Source organism: Cebus imitator, unplaced genomic scaffold, assembly GCF_001604975.1.
Source record: "Cebus imitator isolate Cc_AM_T3 unplaced genomic scaffold, Cebus_imitator-1.0 Scaffold64, whole genome shotgun sequence".
Taxonomy (NCBI): Eukaryota; Metazoa; Chordata; class Mammalia; order Primates; family Cebidae; genus Cebus; species Cebus imitator.
In genome coordinates, this window is record NW_016107379.1 from 6,255,340 (window position 1) to 6,273,591 (window position 18,252).

At 54.1% G+C, this 18,252-nt stretch overlaps 1 protein-coding gene across 1 annotated transcript in view; it reads right to left on the reverse strand.

The window, feature by feature from the left end:
• Window positions 1–18,235, reverse strand: part of COL27A1 (collagen type XXVII alpha 1 chain) — a 157,880-nt gene extending 139,645 nt beyond the window's left edge. The window contains exons 1-6 of the mRNA XM_037739202.1: window positions 18,171–18,235; window positions 17,892–18,042; window positions 12,079–12,159; window positions 11,444–11,530; window positions 11,169–11,271; window positions 5,154–6,919 (exon numbers count right to left, since the gene is read on the reverse strand). Coding sequence (XP_037595130.1) covers window positions 5,154–6,919; window positions 11,169–11,271; window positions 11,444–11,530; window positions 12,079–12,159; window positions 17,892–18,042; window positions 18,171–18,235 — 2,253 coding nt within the window. The remainder of the gene's footprint in view (window positions 1–5,153; window positions 6,920–11,168; window positions 11,272–11,443; window positions 11,531–12,078; window positions 12,160–17,891; window positions 18,043–18,170) is intronic.
• Between the last annotated feature and the right edge of the window lie 17 nt (window positions 18,236–18,252).

Below are 18,252 nucleotides of genomic sequence, written 5' to 3' on the forward strand. Positions count from 1 at the left end.
TTCTGCAGACTATATCCCGACCTTCCTTGACCTCTGGCTTCCAGCTGGGTTTAGCCAGTGGGAGACCCCAGCAAGAGACTGCATGGTAGGGAAGACAGGGATTTCTCTCCCTGTGCCCTCTCTGCTGTGCTACAATTTGGCTGCAGCTGTGTTCTCCCATGGCCCCTGCTTCTGTCAGGAGACCCCTGCTCAAGGTTTTAACTCCCACTAGGTTCTGGGAACACCCTTCCCTTCCCTGGGACCTTCTGGTCTGGGCGTGGTAACAATTTCCCGCCGTTTCCAGGCTCGTGTGTTTCACCTGTCCTTGCTGGCTCCTTTGATGCTGTCCACCCCTCCGTAAATAGTCTTTCCCTTAAACCTCCCCAGCAAGTCTGGGCCCTGCCTGGAACTGATCTACAGCATGCAAAGTACTTAGCAAAGGGCTGGCACACAGTAGGTGCTCAATCATAGTATGCTAGAGGCAGAGCAAAACACCCCTGCATTTTCCTGGGTTCCAAAGGATGCAGTGTAAGAGGAGAATTTCTCGAGGTTTAGCCCCAATTTCTAAAGGCCAAAACTATGACGGCCCTAGAAACATCAAGAGACGTCCCTCCAGCTATGCCCCGGGTGGCGGGGGCGGGGGCTATTGGGGTGAAAATGCAAATGAAAACAAGTCAGGAAGCTTTCTTTGAGGCTTCCGAAGCCACAGGTGCAGAGGTTAAGAAATGGGGGCAGTCCTCCCCTAAAACCCCTCCTGTCTAGCTGACAAGGGTCAGGCTCCCAAGCTGCCCCTGCTCCACCGACTCCAGGTTAGTATTTTCATAGCACAATTCTCAAGCAAATGTGAGACTGTGTCCAGACCCTCCTGGTTCTCAATGCACAATGTCCCCACCTCAACGCCCACCATCAGTCCACAATCACAGCCACGACAATCTGCCAGGGCCCAGGCTTCACATGTGCTTTACCTCCCACCTCTCACTGAATCCATGCCACAACCCTGGAAAGGTGGGTGGCACCATATCCCCACCGTACAGAGGCAGAAACTGGGGCTTAGAGAGGCTAAGTGATTTGCCGAAGGTCATACGGCACCAGGCATCTAGAGGACCTTCACTTAGCAACTGTGTAAAGACTGAACGGATGGCTGGATAAGGGAATGGTTCAAACCCAGGTCGCCCCCATCCAAAGCCTACGTGCTCCTGCAGTCCACATGACCTCCTCATCTCCTGGCAGGAGAGTTCTGGGTAACCTCAAGGAGCCCCGCCTGGGAGTCAGGACGACCTGCATTTCATCATAAGGATCAAATTCTTCCAATCATTTCAGAGATCGTCACAGAGCACATGCTAAGGGCCAGGCCCTTACTTGGGTCTTCCCGAGGGGACACTTGCAAAAAGTACAAGCGCGGGCAAATACCAGTGGCCTGATCGTGAATAAATAAGGCCTTGACCCGCCTCCTCTCAGGCGCAGGGCTTCTGTGCAGCTTCTGTGCAGCGCTGTGAACCACAGCCTCCCCGCCCAACTCACCCGAGGCCAAGCTCAGTTTTTCCATGCTCCCCCCCTCCTGGGGCTCCCACAGAGCTCCCTCACTCAGCAGCTACAGCTCCTGGCAGGCCTGGGCCCAGAACTGCATCTCAGCCTCTGCCAGCTGCTCTCGTGCCCTGAACCCCAAGGAACAGGTTTGCGCATGCAGGCACAGCCACTGCCCCTTTCTCAGGCACGGAATGGTCCCGCAGTCCTTTCTAAGGGAAGAGTTCTCCCAACACCCTGGAACAGTGGGAGACTGAGCCCCGGGGAGAGGAAAGAACTTCCCCAAAGTCACTCAGCAAAACTAGATAAGATGGCCCAGCTGACTTCATTTCTACTGCAGTTGTGTGTGTGTGTGTGTGTGTGTGTGTGTGTGTGTGTGTGTGTTTCAGAGTCTCGCTGCATTGCCCAGATTGGAGTGCAGTGGTGTGATCTCAGCTCACTGCAACCTTCGCTTCCTGGGTTCAAGGGATTCTCCTACCTCAGCCTCCCAAGTAACTGGGATTACAGGCATGCCTGGCTAATTGCTGTATTTTTTAAAAGAGTGATCCTGCCTGCCTTGGCTTCTCAAAGTGTTGGGATTACAGGTGTGAGCCACCGCATCCAGCCTCTTCTACAGTTTTATATGTGTATAAAATTTGGGCATTTTCAGGCCACCCTCCCCACCAGAGGTGGGCGCTATCATCATCTTACATTCTACAAAAACAGGCTCAGCGTGGAACAGTCACAGAGCTAAAAGCGGGGGAGCCAGGATTTGAACCCAGGTCTGCATGTCCCCAGATGGAAGACAAACTCTTCTCCTGGGCAGCTGGAGCTTCTGCTCTGCTGGGCTAAGATCCTGGATGTATATGGGGGTTGAGGGAAGACAGCAGAGGACAGAAAGAATGAGAGTTCATTTCGTCACCATTCAAAGAGGCCTCTTCCATTACATTATTCTGGTATGTGGTGAAGAAGTGACCAGGTTGCCATCTGCTACACAGTGAACAAAGATTCTACCAGTTTCCTGGTTCCTCCTGGAGTGAGTTTATGTTCCATGCTGTGGGAGGGTGGGGACAGGGGATAGCATGGGGCCTGAGGCAGGGATGTCACCTGGGCAGGTTCATGTATTCCCCTTGTTCTCAGTAGTCGGGGCTGGAGAAGCAGAAAGAGTCTCGGCCCTGGCCAGAAGTCAGGGAACACAGGTGGCATCCCAGCCCCTTCAGGAACTCGCCGGGTGCCTTTGGCCAAGTCCTTTATCTGTTTCCAACACCTGTTGGATCACCTATGGGGCAGGGATGAACACACAGCCTGCCCTCCACAACCAGTTTCCACGAGGTCCTAAAGGAGACGCCGTGGATATGGAAGTAGCTCAAAAACTTGATAGGTTATCGAATCAGAAGACTCTTTAGGCCGGGCACAGTGGCTTAAGCCCATAAATCTAGTGCTCTGGGAGGCTGAGGCAGGAGAATCACTTGAGGCCAGGAGTTTAAGACCAGCCAGGGCAACATAGTGAGACCCAGACTCTACAAAAAAAAAGTGAAAAAATTAGCTGAACATGGTGGCACGTGCCTGCAGTCTCAGCCGCTTGGGAGGCTGAGGCAGGAGAAAGGCTTGAGCCTGGGAGATTAAGGGTGCGGTGAGCGATGATCACACCACTGCAGCAGCCTGGGTGATAGAGTGAGACCCTGACTCTAAAAAACGGAAAAGAAGAAAAGGATTTTTTAGATGTTGAGCCCTTCCTCTGAGGCCAGGGGCAGTACCTAACTCCTGTCTGAAGCCCCCAGTCCCCCAGATCTGAGTCCCAGAGCCTGAGAGTGGACACTCAGGGTAGTGAGGTGGAATGCGCATGTTTCAGGTATAGAGTCTGGAATGTAAATTTCAACTCTGCCTCCTCCGAGCTGCCTGGCCTTGGGCAGATCCTGGCCCTCACTAAGTGCCATTTCTTCACCTGCCCAATGAGGACGTTAACTAAGTCATCCCCAAGCATCCACGGACTGACCAGGTTCACTTCAGTGCCTCCTCTTTTTCAAAGAGATTTGGCAGGAGGCCTCCCTTCCTGCCGACCCAGAGCCCTGAGCCCCAGGAAAAAGTATTTGACTCAGACATACAGCAGACCCAAGATTCTACAGAATCTGCCCTGGGCCCGCTCTGCTCCTCTTCACACGACACACATTCTTGCGGGGGGAGGGCTGGCCTCCTCCTCACGTCTGGGTTGTGCTGTGTAGCCAGAGTTGAGACCATGGACCTCACCATGTCCTGTTAGGAGGGGACAGTTCCCCTTCTGACCTCACCACCATTGAGCCCAGCACACACACCGCGTGGGAAGCAGAGCTGTCGGGGCCCAAGGCACCTGGTGCCAGTGCTGGCCTGGGCTGCCTGGAGAGGTGAAAAGCGTTCCTCGTTCTTTCCACAAGGAAGTGGTGGCTCCCAACTCTCTATGCTGCCAATTTCAGAACACAGGATTTGAGCAGAACGTTGACATAATTCCAAAGCAATGCATACAGTTTCCATAAGTTCTACAATATGGTTATAATAAAGGCAGGCTCTCAGTCCCCATGGAGACAGGCTGGATAAATATTATTCCTAATGATTATTAAAATTCATTAAGTGTGTTTGGAAGGCCTGGGAATTCCCAGCATGTGCCACTGTCTCTGCATTGTAGGGAGCCCTAACCTCAAACACGGAGCCCAGTGGGAGAGCGGGTTTGGGAAGGAGAGAGACGGGTCACCACACGGTGGTCACCTCCAAGGTGGGAGAACAGAGCAGAGCCCTAAGCCTTCTGGAAACGCCATCCCATCATTCCCCACCCAGAGAAATTGGCCTCCAGCTGTGGGAAGTTCGTTGCCCCTGGAGATGGTCCCAGGCAAGCCGGAGACATCGACCCTGAGACCATCTCCCCCACATCGTGTTCTTTCTTCTCCCTTCCTCTTCCCTCTGGCCACGCCGACCTTCTGCATCCCAAACTCCTACCAGGGGTGACAAATCAAACCCATGAGGGCACCAGCCAGGCAGGTAACATACACGGGGAAAGGACTGGTCAGAAGACTCAGTCGGGAGAAGTGGGGACCAGCACGGATAGGAGCGGGCTTGTCCTAACAGGGTGCCACTTTCCAAGAGAAGCTGGTCGCTGAGTCTTTTTATAAGAAATCTCTCACATTTTTAAAATGTTAGTAACTTATTGGATTTTTTAAAAAGAACACTGCAAGTGCCAAACCAAACATATCCAGAGCTCCCCATGTGCGACCTTCGTCTGCGACTCTCAGACAAGCTGATGGGCCAAAGGACCCCGGCTCCATGCGCTAGGAGAGCGGGGCTTTGGGAGCTGCTTACTCACTGCGCGATCGGGGCCAGTCAGCCACGGGCTTTCCTTAAGCCATTCGACCTTTGCAGTTGGGTCAGCGAAGAATGGGCTTGGGCCTAGGCCGACCAAAGCCTAGGGGTGCTCTTCACCTGGGGGTAGTCACCAGACTTGAGTCTGTCCCAGTGGATTATGAATCTGGAGCAGGGTGGGCAATGATACATTTAGCACAGCCAGAGGAGCCAGGGGCCTGGGTGGAACCGGCTCCCTGCTCTAAGCTGCTCCTTTTCCCCTGTCTACCAGGAGCAACCACTTGACCAATGCCCCAGTCCCCCACTAGAGCTCCAAGCAGCATGCAGACCCCACACAGTCTTACCGGCAAACCACAGTCTCCCTTGGGCCCTGGAGGCCCCATCAGCAGAGGGAAAGGCGTAGATCCAGCCAGGTGGAAGAACGAATAGCCACTGCTCGTGGGCCGGGGGCTGGAGGACAGGAATTGCACTGGGGCCAGTACCAGGGCTGGGGTGGTCTGCTGACTGGGCTGGGACTGTCTGGGGCTAGGCCTGGTTGTCACATCGCTCAAGGGGACATCCCTGGCTGCCTTCCCAGGTCTGAGGGGGGCGGGCTTTCGGGGGCTGCTCTTGGGTCCAGCTTTCTTTGAAGCTTCCGATCCAGTGGGCTTCTTGCTTCTGGTGGGAGCTGAGCCAGGAGTGGGGATGGCAGGTGCTGTTCTGGGAGCACTGGTGCCCGAGGTTGGAGGCACCATCATGGCTGGTGGCCGACGAGTCCTGGTGGAACCAGGAGTCGGGGCAGGAGAGGAGGCTAGAGCGGTGGATGGGGGAGGTTTGTGGGTTCTGGTGCGGGCAGAGGCCGGCTTACTGGCATGGCTGGTCATCTTGGCCTCAGTCTGAACTACCGTGGGAGTGTGTTTTTTAGAGGAGCTAGTGACAGGAGGTAGGGGCCGGGTGCCAGGCGGTGGGGACCTGGGCATTCCTGGGTTCCTCTGGATGGGCTTCTCTGTGGGACAGGAGACTTTGGCAGGAACTGGACGGGAAGTAGGTGGCACTTGCTTCTGAGTGGGTGGGGTTGACTTTGTAAATGAAGGTGGAGCCGTTTTCTGGGTCGTTTGGGAGTTTCTGGCAGAGACACTTGAAGGAGAAGGGGCTAAAGGTTTGATAGGGAGGCTTTGGGGGATTTTGGTGGCTGTGATCTTCTGTGATGGTTGAGCGGCCACAGGACGAGGCATTCTGGTAGAGCCGGCAAGAGACGCTGGGAGCGCAGGAGCAAGGGCCTTACGGGCTGGCAGCTTGGCAGGTGGTAGTGGGGTTTGGGCTGGGCCTCCCACCGCGATCTGCTGGTGAGGGTTGGTAGGGCTAGTCCTTCGGGGCTTGGTGGGCACCATAGTCACCCCGGGTACCCTGCCTGCTGGCCGTGACCCCAGGGCTGGTGTGGCAGTGGTCAGGTTCTCCAGGCCTAGCAGGGCGAGGTCGGACTGGAAGGTGAAAGCTCTGCTGGAGTCTTGGGGGAAGAGAGGTCCCAGCGGGGACTGGTACATGCCAGCCTGTCCACACTGCTTCCTCAGGCGGGTACAGTAATTGTGAGCGACCTGCGTCACAGGGTAGATACTGAATTGGCACAGAGCACCTTCAAACTGGACTGCGTGTGGGCTCATCTTCCCAAAGAGGAAGGAGCCCCTGGGGTCGAGTGCAGGGTCCCTGTGGAAAGGCAGCAGGACAGGCACCCGGCGCTGCCCGCAGGCCGTCACCAGAGTGACTGTGCGGCCCCGGAGCTCAAGGGCCAGGTGGTGCCAGCGCCCGTCGTGCATGTCGAGGTCAAAGGCCACCGAGCGCCGGGACCCCAGGTGGACGACCGTCTTGCCGGGGAGGAACTGCAGGCCCAGCTGCAGCTTGTGCTTCCGGCTGCGGACGGCGAAGAGGAAGGCATGGTTCACCCGGTGGGAGCAGAGGCTCAGCACCAGCGCCAGCTCTGTGCCCAGGGCGGCAGGAATGATGGCACTCATGGGAGCCTGGAGCCGGGCCCGCTGCGTAAAGATGAAGCCCGACTGGAAAGGAATGACTCCCGGGGGTGCAGGGCTCCCGGCCTTCGTCCAGCTGAGGCCCAGCCGCTGGAGGACATCCACATCTGAGAGGGAGGGAAAAGGGGAGAGGACGAAGTCAGGGCCTGCTCCAGCCACAGCCCACCCCGGCTCCCGCAAGGGGCACAGGCAGTGTGGACAGTCCACCCATAGCTACCTGGTCATTTGTTCATTCATCTAAAAATAAGGCTGCCCCATGGTGGTGGCTGAGAGGGCAGCATTGGAACCATCTGGCATGGATTGTGACCCCTTACCTGGTTACATAATCTTGCATATTGAGGCTAAAAACAGTCTCTGGAATCAAACTTCCTGAGTTCAAATCCTAGCTCTAATACTTACTAATCTTGTGATTTTAGTGCCTCAGTTTTGCCACCTGTTAAATGGGATAGTAATAGTCCCAACAATCTCAGAAGGATGTAATCATTCCATGAGTGAATACATTCTTTTTAAGTGCCTGGTACAAAAGAAGCACTTTCAAGTAATAACTAATATGAAAATAACGATAATCACCAAATGCTCTTGCTGAGAGTGTTAGTGGCTGCCCAACCATCACATGTTATACGCCTTTTTCTCTACCTGGGAAGCCACCTCCTCTAGGAAGCAGTCCCATAAGTGAGGGGCCAGGGTGACAGGAATAGATCTGTCACCAGAGCTTTGTAAGGATGTCCCAGGGATTTGACTGGTTTTACCAACTCCTCAGAGACCCATCCCTTCCGCTTCCCTCTCCTGAGGTGTCTCTAGCAGGCTAAGGGGCTGCTATCTGCTATCAGAAGGGTGATGGCATTTCCGCTGACTCCTCCTCCTCCCCACAGGGCTCCGAGGAGATGAGTGAAAGTAATCGAGGCACCCCTGTAACCTCTGTCCTCTGGCAAAGTGTGTGGACATCTGACTGTGGTCTGGCCAGGTCACATCCGCCCAATAATTATGTCGGCAGGGCTTGCCAGAGTAAAAGCAAAAGGAGGGCTTCCAGAGTGTTTATGGAAAAGCTTCCTGATCTTTCCTCTCTCAGATCATTAGACCCCTTCAGTTAGCTGAGTTGCCATTGTCAGCAGAAGCAGGTTCCTGAGCTCTGACTCAGCAGGGAAGGAAAAGCTGCCTCTGGAATCTGAGTCTGGGTCAGGTCCTCAGGGCCCTTCCCCTGAGCTCAGCAAGCTAGCCCCTAAGTACAGAATGCGCTCTCCCTATCACTCCCTGCAAAGGTTGTGCTGGGGGCTGAATGCAACACTTGGCATTTGGCCCTCAGCTGACAACTGGGAGATGGATGGATGGATGGATGGATGGATGGATGGATGGATGGATGAATGAATAGAGTGGATGGATGGATGAATGGATAGATAGGTAGATGAATAGGTAGATGGATGGATGGATAGATGGATGAAAGGATGGATGGGTAGATGGATGGATGTATAGATGGATGAATAAATGGATGGATGGAGAAATGGATAGACAGATAAATGGATGATAAATGGATTGGTAGAACTGGTAGATGGATGGATGCATGGATGGATGACAGATGAAGGGATGAATGGATGGACTGATGGATGGATGAATGGATAATGACTGGTCGGCTGGCTGGATGGGTGGGTGGATAAATGGATGGATGGACGGATGGATGGATGGATACGTGGATGAATGGATGGATGAATGGACGGGTAAAAGGGTAGATGGATGAATGGATAAATGGATAGCAGATGAATAGGTAGGTAGATAGATGGATGCATGGATAAATGGATGAATGGATGGATGAATGGACGGGTAAAAGGGTAGATGGATGAATGGATAAATGGATAGCAGATGAATAGGTAGGTAGATAGATGGATGCATGGATAAATGGATGAATGGATGGATGAATAGATGAAGGGATGGATAGATGAATGAATAGACGAATGGTGGATGGATAGATGGATGGATAATGGCTGGCTGGATAGATGGGTGGATGAATGGATGCATGAATAGGTAGGTGAATTGGTAGATGGATGGATAGAAGAATGGATAGATAAATGGATGAATGGATGGATGGGTGGATGAAAGAGTAGATAAATGGATGATGGATGATGGATGGGTTGATAGATGGATAGATAAATGGATGGGTACATGAATAAGTAGATGAATGGATAGGACAGTCCCCTGGGGGAAACTGAGAACATGAGTGCTGGCAGCATGTTACAATGATTCCATAGCAGAGTCTGGAGTCAGAAGGCCAAAATTTAGAGCCTGAGAAGGCCAGCAGTATGCCTGGACTCTGAGCCTCAGTTCCCTCCACCATAAAACAGGGCTAGAAACAGTGCCTACACCATAGGGTTGTTAAGAGGATGAAGTGGTCATCTTCCTCATCATCTTCACCCAAGCCCCACATTAACTCTGCTTGAATCTCTTACTGACACTTGGACCTCAATTCCCTGCCTATAAGACAAAAGAAACAGCCCTTGAGATAGCGCAGGTGTTAACAATGTCTAAGAATCCTATAGCTCTGTGCTGCTGGTTCAGGTTGGCTTGAGTTTAAGACCCTTATTCCTCCTTGGGACCCAAGGGCTTTCATTTCATTTCAAACTCCTCCTTCTCATCCTTTCTCCCATCTGCCTGTCCTCAGGTTCTAAGCTAAAATAAACTACTGCTTAAGGATTCTCTTAGTGGTATACCCTATATGTTTTAACCACGGAAACCCTCTTATTATCATGAAATACCATTCACTATTATTGACTATAAACTGGGACTTAGAATGGGAGGAGCCATTTGGTTGGGGAAGACATAAGGGCAGGAAGCCACCTGGCCCTTCCTCTAGTCCCGTCTCAACAACCCCTGGAGGACCCTTCAGGTCCACTCACATCCCTTCCCACGTGGAATTTAGGGCCAACCTGCCCTCGCCCAAGGAGACTCACAATTGGCTGGGCCAGGCAGCGTGGATGAGGTTTCCCCTATCCACTGGGTGGGTTTCTAAACTGACCACCAGCCAGTCTCCAGCTGCAGCTAAAGGGCAAATCCCCAAACCCTGACACCTGGCAAAGGTGACCAGTGCAGAGCTGCCGTAAGTCTCTGACCACTGTGGGTCCTGCAGGGCACACGAAAGGGCTGTTCTTGCCCAAACTTTTCAGGTAACTAATTAACACCAATAAGAAAGACTAATATTTATGGAGCACTTACTATACACCAAGTACTTTACAGGCATGATCTCACTTGATTCTCTCAACAATCTATGGAGCGTGTACTCTTTATTATTCTCATTTTATAGATGGGGCTCAGAAGAGTCAGAGGGAATAACTTGCAGCTTGAAAAAGGCACAGCCAAGGTTTGAACCCAGGCCACCTGACCCCAGGGTCTTTGTGCTCAGCCATGATGCTATACTGGCTGGGGCCTCCCAGGCTCGTTGGAAAGCAGGGTGGAGACACATCCAGAATCCCACTAAGGGTGAAGAGATGGGGGACAGGAGAATAAATTCAGTCCAACGCCAAGACAGAAGGATCCTGCCAGCTGGCCCCCGAAAGATCCCTTTATTACATAAACCTGGCTCCACGCAGCTCCAGCCTCTCCCCAACCCCCCGCCCCAGTGCCTGACTCAGGACTCTGGACAGCTGTTCACCTACTTCGTGGGGGAAACAGCAAGCTTGGAAAATATGACATTTGCACAAAACGTTGCTGGGCAGCAGAAGTCTCTTCCGGGCACAGCCCTGCCCTCCCAGGGGCCCAATCCCTGCCGAGTGGCCAGGTCAGGCCACAGGGACTCTCGGCGTGCAGGGCTGCCTGCCCCAGCACACGGGCTGGGCGTGAAGGAGGGGGAAGGGCAGCTGTTTTCAGAGGCATGTGGCTGCTTGACGAACAGATGTGGGAGAGGTTTCGGTTTCCCTGGGCAGATGTGGAGCCAGCCCACCGCCACCCCGGCCCTCTGGACAGCTCCTCCAGGATAGGAGGGAACAGCAGAATCTCACAGGAAGGGGAGGATGGGATCGCAGGCTTGGGCCGTGATAGTTCATGCTTCATGCTTTTTCTAGCAGCTCTAAGAGCACTCATGGCACGGACAGGGACCAATTGAGGCTTACTGAACCAGGGTAACTTACTCACATTTGCCCCAGAAAGGCACTGAGTCCTTCCTTTTACAAAAACTTCCTTCCCTTTACAAAAACTTCAACAGTGCTGCTTTCAAGCCTAAAGAGAATTTGCCAATGATCATCTCCATTCTACTGATGGGAAAACTGAGGCACTGAGTTCCAATTAAGGGCATGGCCGTCTCCTACCCCTGGAGTTCTCAAGCCCCTTCCGTTCTCCTTTGTCTCTCCCTGGACAAAGAGAAGAGAGAATTACCTTCAGGAGCTCCTTGGGTGGAGGCCAGGTGACAGGCAAACGCGACTAAGATCCAGGAGAAGAGACACCCCCTAGAGACCAGGAGACACAAGCAGAGGCGGCATCAGCTTCCACCCCTCACGCCCGGATCCGGCCGGGGGAGCTGGGAGCGGACGCCAGTCCCAGTCTCACCCCAGTCCTACCCACGGGAGGCAGGAGGCCACGCGCAGGCTCTAGGAGCAGCCGCCCACGCTTCCCAGCCTCCGGGCACAGTCTCTCAGGGAGGACCTGCTTACACGGACAAACACAACCTCGCTTTTCACAGATGGATTCGCCAAGGTCAGCGGGTAGGAAGCAGCACATAGGAAGCCCTGCCCTCGGCACTGGAACATCCAGGGTCCAGCTCAAAATCTGATGCTGACGCACTGGGCAACCAGGGGCCAGCCCCTCCCATTCTCTGGGCCTCAGTCTCCCAATCTGTACAACAGCCTCATGATCTTGAGACCCTTCCCCAGACTCCAGCCAATGGGCAGCAGAGCCAAGGGTGAAAGGTCAACAGGAAGACCAGGCTGGTCTGCTTGGAAGACCAATCCCCACACAGGGCAGGAGAGAGAAGACCCCTTCACCAGGGCCAGTGCTATGTGAAGGCAGCTCCCGACTTGGCTTTATCCTGACGGGAAGTGGGAGAAAGAAAACAGAGGGGACAAGTGGGAGTTAGACCCAGGTGCAAACCTGGCCCTGTAACTTATCAGCTGTGTGACCCTGAATGAGTCTCTCAGCCTCTCTGAGCCTGTCTCATCTTCTGCAACATTGGCTGATATTCCCTATCTTGCAGGCTGCGCATGAGGATTCAATAAGCTTACGCATGTTAAGGGCCCAGTCTGGTGCCAGCCACAAAAATACTCCCCTAGACAGTCCACGCTGTCCCTACACTCTGGGGCCAGGAAGGGTTAAAGCTCTGCTCCATGGCTCTTGCCAAGATGGGCAAAGGCAATGATCCAATTTCACCTTCCTGTGGGAGCAGCCACCAGTGACACCTGAAGCCAGCGGGGGTATCTGATCCCCAGGCAGGCAGAGGGGAGGGCGGCACGTGGCCAGAGACAGCCGGGACGCAGGAAGAGCGCAGCGCCAGGCGGGTGGTGAGGACTAAGGCCAGGGCAGAATTTCCAAGAAGAAACCTAGGACGGTGCGCTTCTGTGGAATCACGTAATCTAGGAAACCTGTCTGCCAGGGTTGATAACTGGAACCCCACGTTCTTCCCAGACTCCCTGGGCACCTTAGACGACAGCTTCCGTCACTGTGGGCACAGGGAAAGACACTGGTGATTACATACCCACAGACATCCCTCCTTCCTGCTTGCTCACGTAGGTATGGACTTAGAGGATCCTACCTGAATCTGGATAAATCTAAGCTGATCCTGAGAATTCCACTTGCCATCCCTGCGACTGATCTAGGCATGCATACAGGACCCAACTGTGCCAATGAGAGGTGAGGGATGCCTATTAGGGACCCTGGGAAAGCATTTCAAAGGGACAGAGAAAGTCTTCTTTGAGCCTCTATATGTTGTTGAGTAAGGACATACTGCTTGGTGCTGCTGCAGCCATTTTGTGCACATGAGGTAACAAGTCCCATGAGTACGTGATATGGCAGAAGAGAAAAATAGTGGGTGTCTGATGACAGTGTTGAGATGCTGAATTAACCAGCCCTAGTACTGCTCTTCCTTGAGGCCTCTTGATATGGAAATAACCCCCCTTATCATTTAAACTATTTGGAGTTGGGTCTTCAGTTACTTGCAGCGTAAGGTAAACCAGAAACAGCACTCAGGTGCCAGTGATGGTTCCTGAACGCCTTCCCCAGCTCTGGGCCTTTGCACATGCTGCTCCCAACACGTAGACACTACTCCTTTGCCTGGCCAGTTCCTATGCATGCGTGAGATCCCAGCTTGGGTGTGGAGACATACCACCTCCTGTAGCTCACCGCACACGCCTCACTAAAGTAACCACCACATGTGTGCTCATCGTCTGTTCTCCTATTTCCCTGTCTAGACTAAGTCTCTAAAGGGCAAGGACGCCTGTCTTGTTCGATCTTTTTCGTTTGTTTGTTTTGTTTTTGAGACAGAGTCTCACAGTGCTGCCCAGGCTAGACTTGAACTCCTGGGCTCCTGAGCCTTAGCTCCCACCTTAGCCTCCCGAGTAGCTGAGATTACAGGCATGTGCCACCATGCCAGCCATGTTCACGCTTCTATTTCCAGCCCCTGGCAGGCACATAGAAAGTGTCCAGTATATTCTTATAAGATGAATGAATGTTACCTGGTATTACAGGACCGTAGACTTTAAAAATTGTCTTCCCAAAGCCTTAATTCCCCTGCTCTGACTTTTTCCAGAATTGCTCCTAGACAATCCTTGGTCCTTCCTCTTCGTCCTCTCCCATCTGCTGCCACTGTTGTGAGAATGCCTTTTGCATGGGGCCAGGCCCCCTGCTCACCATGGACAACGACTAAAGGTCAAAGTGTCAAGCTGCCCTGGGGTTGCCTGGGGAGAAGGGCAGGGCCAACCCTTCTGGCATGATTGCTCACTGGAAGCAAATGGCAACAGCATCAGCCCTGGAAAGAAATCAAAGGCGGCTTTGTTTCATTAGACAAATGGAGAACTCTGAGGCTCAGGGAAGGCAGGTACTTGCATCCTGGGCAGCATCTGGGCTCATAACTCTTTAGTACTATTTCCCACATCCACCAGGGACATGCTTTCTAGGAAACTGGCCAGCTACATTAGGGAAGAGCTGTCCCCTGCATCCCAGTCTTGACAATCCCGAGAGCACAACTGTATATCAAAGGCTCTGAGAAGTCCTGCAATAAAGAAGTTGACTGTACTTGCTGTCATTCAGCTGTCCCCAAACTTAGAACTCATTTTTCCTGTGAATGCTTCCTCGAGAGAGACTACCCCTTTCCTTCCTGCATTCCTGTGACCCCACCAATTTCTGCTCCATCTCCCTCCATCCCCTCTCTTCCTGGCCCTCGTCTGGCACCTGCCCTCACTCCTTGAGCCCTTCATCGGATTATGTCTCATCCACCCTTCCTAGGAAGCTTCCTAAACTGATAAAGAAAGGTGAGGTGGGGGCCAGGCGCCGTGGCTTTGGGAGCCCGAGGTGGGTGGATCAGGTGATTGAGACCATCCTGGCCAACATGGTGAAACCCCATCTCTACTAAAACACAAAAAATTAGCCGTGCGTGGTGGCGCATGCCTGTAGTCCCAGCTACTTGGGAGGCTGAGGCAGGAGAACAGCTGGAAACCGGGAGGCGGAGGCTGCAGTGAGCCGAGATCGCGCCACTGCCCACCAGCCTGGTGACAGAATAAGAATCTGTCCAAAAAAAAAGAAACAAAAGCAAAGAATGGTGAGGTGGGGAAGAGAAAGTACTAGAACCATACATGTCCTTCTCATTCGACTTTCCTGGCTGCAGCTGTACCAAACTGACGACTCTACAGAGAATTAGAGGGTAAATTAGGGGGAACTCTTTATAATCCCTGAAAGTCAGGAGAAGGAAGACTCCGGGGAGACTTGGAATTAGAAGCTTCTCCTCAATTAATCTTCCTGACACCGTGGCTTCCAACATGAGGATTTCAGCCCTGAAGGCCTGTTACGAAAGTATTCAGCCTCCATTCATTCTCCTTGACAAACGCAGCTGACCCTGTGTGCCCTTGACCCATAAACTTCCCAAGTATAGAGCATGTCAGAGTGGGAGAAGGTCATTTAAGATCATCTAGGGGAGGGGCCGGGCGCGGTGGCTCAAGCCTGTAATCCCAGCACTGTGGGAGGCCGAGGCGGGTGGATCACGAGGTCAAGAGATCGAGACCGTCCTGGTCAACATGGTGAAACCCCGTCTCTACTAAAACTATAAAAAATTAGCTGGGCATGGTGGTGCGTGCCTGTAATCCCAGCTACTCAGGAGGCTGAGGCAGGAGAATTGCCTGAACCCAGGAGGCGGAGGTTGCGGTGAGCCGAGATCGCGCCATTGCACTCCAGCCTGGGTAATAAGAGCGAAACTCCGTCTAAAAAAAAAAAAAAAAAAAAGATCATCTAGGGGTCAGATTCTAGTCCTCTCTCTCCCTTCTTTGAAAAGTTGGGTAATTGAGGCCCAGAGAGGGAAAGTTACTTGCCCAAAATCACACAGTGCTTCAAGTCATGACTTAACAGATAGTCCTTTTCATTTGACTTGTCTCCATGGAACAGAAATTGCAGACTTGCAGGGACTTCATACTTGCCAGAGACCGGAGCCCCAGCCTTCACCAGCAGGAACAGAGACGCAACCCGGGGAGCCGACGAGCCATCTAAGTAAGCTCCAGGCCTGGAAAGTTGGCTCTCAGAGGGAGGCCCTGCCGATTCTTTTGCTCCCGTTCCAATCCTGTTTAGGCTACTGCTAATCATGTTCAGTGCCTGTGCGGGCTTAGGGCTTTGTTCTTCCAGACTTCTGTTTTCACCACTTGTCTTGTGGGCCTTGGCTCTGCGAACCCAGGGCTCCAGAATGTCGGGAAGACCAGAGCACAACGGCCAGGGAGGCCAGGAGGCAGCCGAAACGGGAGCCACGAGGGAGGGAGCCTTGGAAACATCATCTGGCCACACAGCCCTCCAAGGAGGAAGCCCAGGTGTTCCTATGCCCTGCACAAGGCCTTCTGCCAGTGCACCAAATGGGGCTGCTCCTGAGTAACCACACTGCCAGAACCGGCAGCCTGTTGGAATAGTTTTTCTTCCATCCTTATTACCTGGAAACACACAGGATCTCGGAAACACATACCAGCTTCAACAGTCACTGAGGGCTCTGAGCTGAGACCCAGGACACAGAAACACATAAGCAAAGCGGCCCTATGGACACTGGGCTGTTCACCTGTGGGGTGAAAGCTGAAAAGGGAGGTAGCTGGAACTACAGCGCAGCAAGAGGGGTGGAGACCTGTCCCACCTGCCTCCATGGACGGGCCAGACCCCCTGTGCCCACACGGCTATGCCTGGACTTCCTTCACAGCTTCCACCTCCTCCATGGGAACACAGACAGGTCATCGTCTGGATGGATGCAGACCAGAACTTTCCCATTGACTCACACACCCATTCAACATGAAGGGAATAATACAAATACCAGCTGCTGTTTATTGAACACTTACTACATGCCAGGCCCTGTTCTAAGGCTTTTACAAGCATGGTCCTGTTCATCCTCACGAAACCCAGCCAGCTGGGAATGAAGGTGCCCATTCTGTGGAAGAGAAAAACAGGCAGCAGAGTAGCTCACCCAAGCAAGTTAGGATTCAAACTCGAGCCTGTCTGTGGCAAGGCTTGCGCCCCTCCTGTGTTGCCACCTGTCTCCCACTGACATGATTCCTTGAGTGTCTCGAAGCCGTCCCCTACCACCAGTGGATATGGTATTCTGCACGGCCAAGCCAGACATGTGGGTATCAAGAGGGTCCCTGGACGGAGACGGAGGAGCAAAAATACAGGGGGAGTGTGCTCAGAAGGGACAGAGTCCACCGGGAGGCTGCTGGCTGCTGAGGGTCGGCGGGGTGGGTGGAGGCACAGGAGAGGGAGAATGTTCTGAGTACAGGGAGGAAAGAGAAGGAAGCAGAGGCCAGGGATGTGTCCAGAGACATGACAGGGAGTCTGGTCTGGTCAGAGGGGTAGAGGAGTAAAGCTGGAAGGCGTGCTGGAGCCAGAGCACATACCATGCGGGGCGAGGTGATGGCAAGGGAGGCAGGGAGGCAGGAGAAGGTGGAGACTGGGCCTCCAAGGAGTGTGACTGCCCATTGCCCAAAGCTTGGGCCCTACCATGGGGTGCTCGCCTGGCACCACTTTTCTGCCCAACTGCTGGCTGGCATCTGCCCTGGCGCAGGGTCTTCTGGAGAAAATGAGTCAGCAGTGTTCTCACTGCTGTCCCGTGTGTGTGTGTGTGTGTGTGTGTGTGTGTGTGTGTATGTGTGTGTGTTTTGCGGTGAGGGGGGTGGGGGGCCGAGGAATCTTAACCAGCCAGCTTTTTCCAAGACACGGGGAAGAAAGGGGGGGTGTCATCCCCCAACTTCAGCTCAGAGGGGGCAGGGCCCAGCTACAGCCCTGACAGCCTCTGGGGAGTGTCCTGGGGTACCAGGGGCAGGATGGAAAGAGAGGAGCGCCGTCCACCCCGGGCCCCAAGGGGCTGCTTGCATGCTGCTGGCTCCCACACACACCCACACGCTGCGCCGGCTCCAGCGCCGGCTCACTCTCTCACAACTCCTACTCCACACGCCGGGAATCCCAGCCTCTGGGCCCCATCCCCGCGCAGCCGCTCCTGGGAGAGTCCCTGCCCCTCTCTGGCCCTGTCTCCCCTTGTGTACACTGAGGGGTTCCGCACAGTGATGGCCCAGGACTCCTTCTGCTCTGACATGCTGGCTCTCACTTTCTCTCTCTTACACACGTGAAAGGGACAGGAACCGAGAAGCAGGAAACAGACCTAGGCCGACTCACACACACGGGGAGATATCCAGAAATGCGGGGACGTGCAGAGCCACACAGACACGGAGACAGGAGCAGAACCCGAGACCTGGTGACCTAGAAACTTGCAGACAATTTTACAAGAACAGATAGAAACCGAGACGTACAGGCTTGGGACCTGCAGACACCGAGACACCGGAACACACCGAGACGGCCCCAAACGGAGAACCCCCTCATCCCCCAAGCATCCAAAGATCCCCCCTCTGCACCCCGCTGGCCGCTCCAGGCGCCACCACCCACCCCCACCCCCGACCCCCGGGCCAGCTCTGCCCCCGCCCCAACGGGATCAGGCAGCCGGGCAGCCGGGCCAGGCGCGGCAGGGCAGGCAGCGCTCGCCAACTCTCGCCCGGCCGGGGGCGAAGCCCCTATTAACCCTTGGCGTTCCGCCTCGCTGTGGCGCAGGAAGGGACAGGAAGCTGACGTTCCGCTGGAAGCGACCGCGTGGCGGGGAACCCCAGCCCTCCCCGAGATTGGAGCAGCAGGAAGCTGGGGAGGGGGCGTCCCCGAGCTCGTACTCACCCCCCGCGCGCCGCCGCCGCCGCCGCTGCTGTGCCTCGGGCCCCCAGCGCCGATCCCGCTCCCATGGCAGGCCCCTACTTCA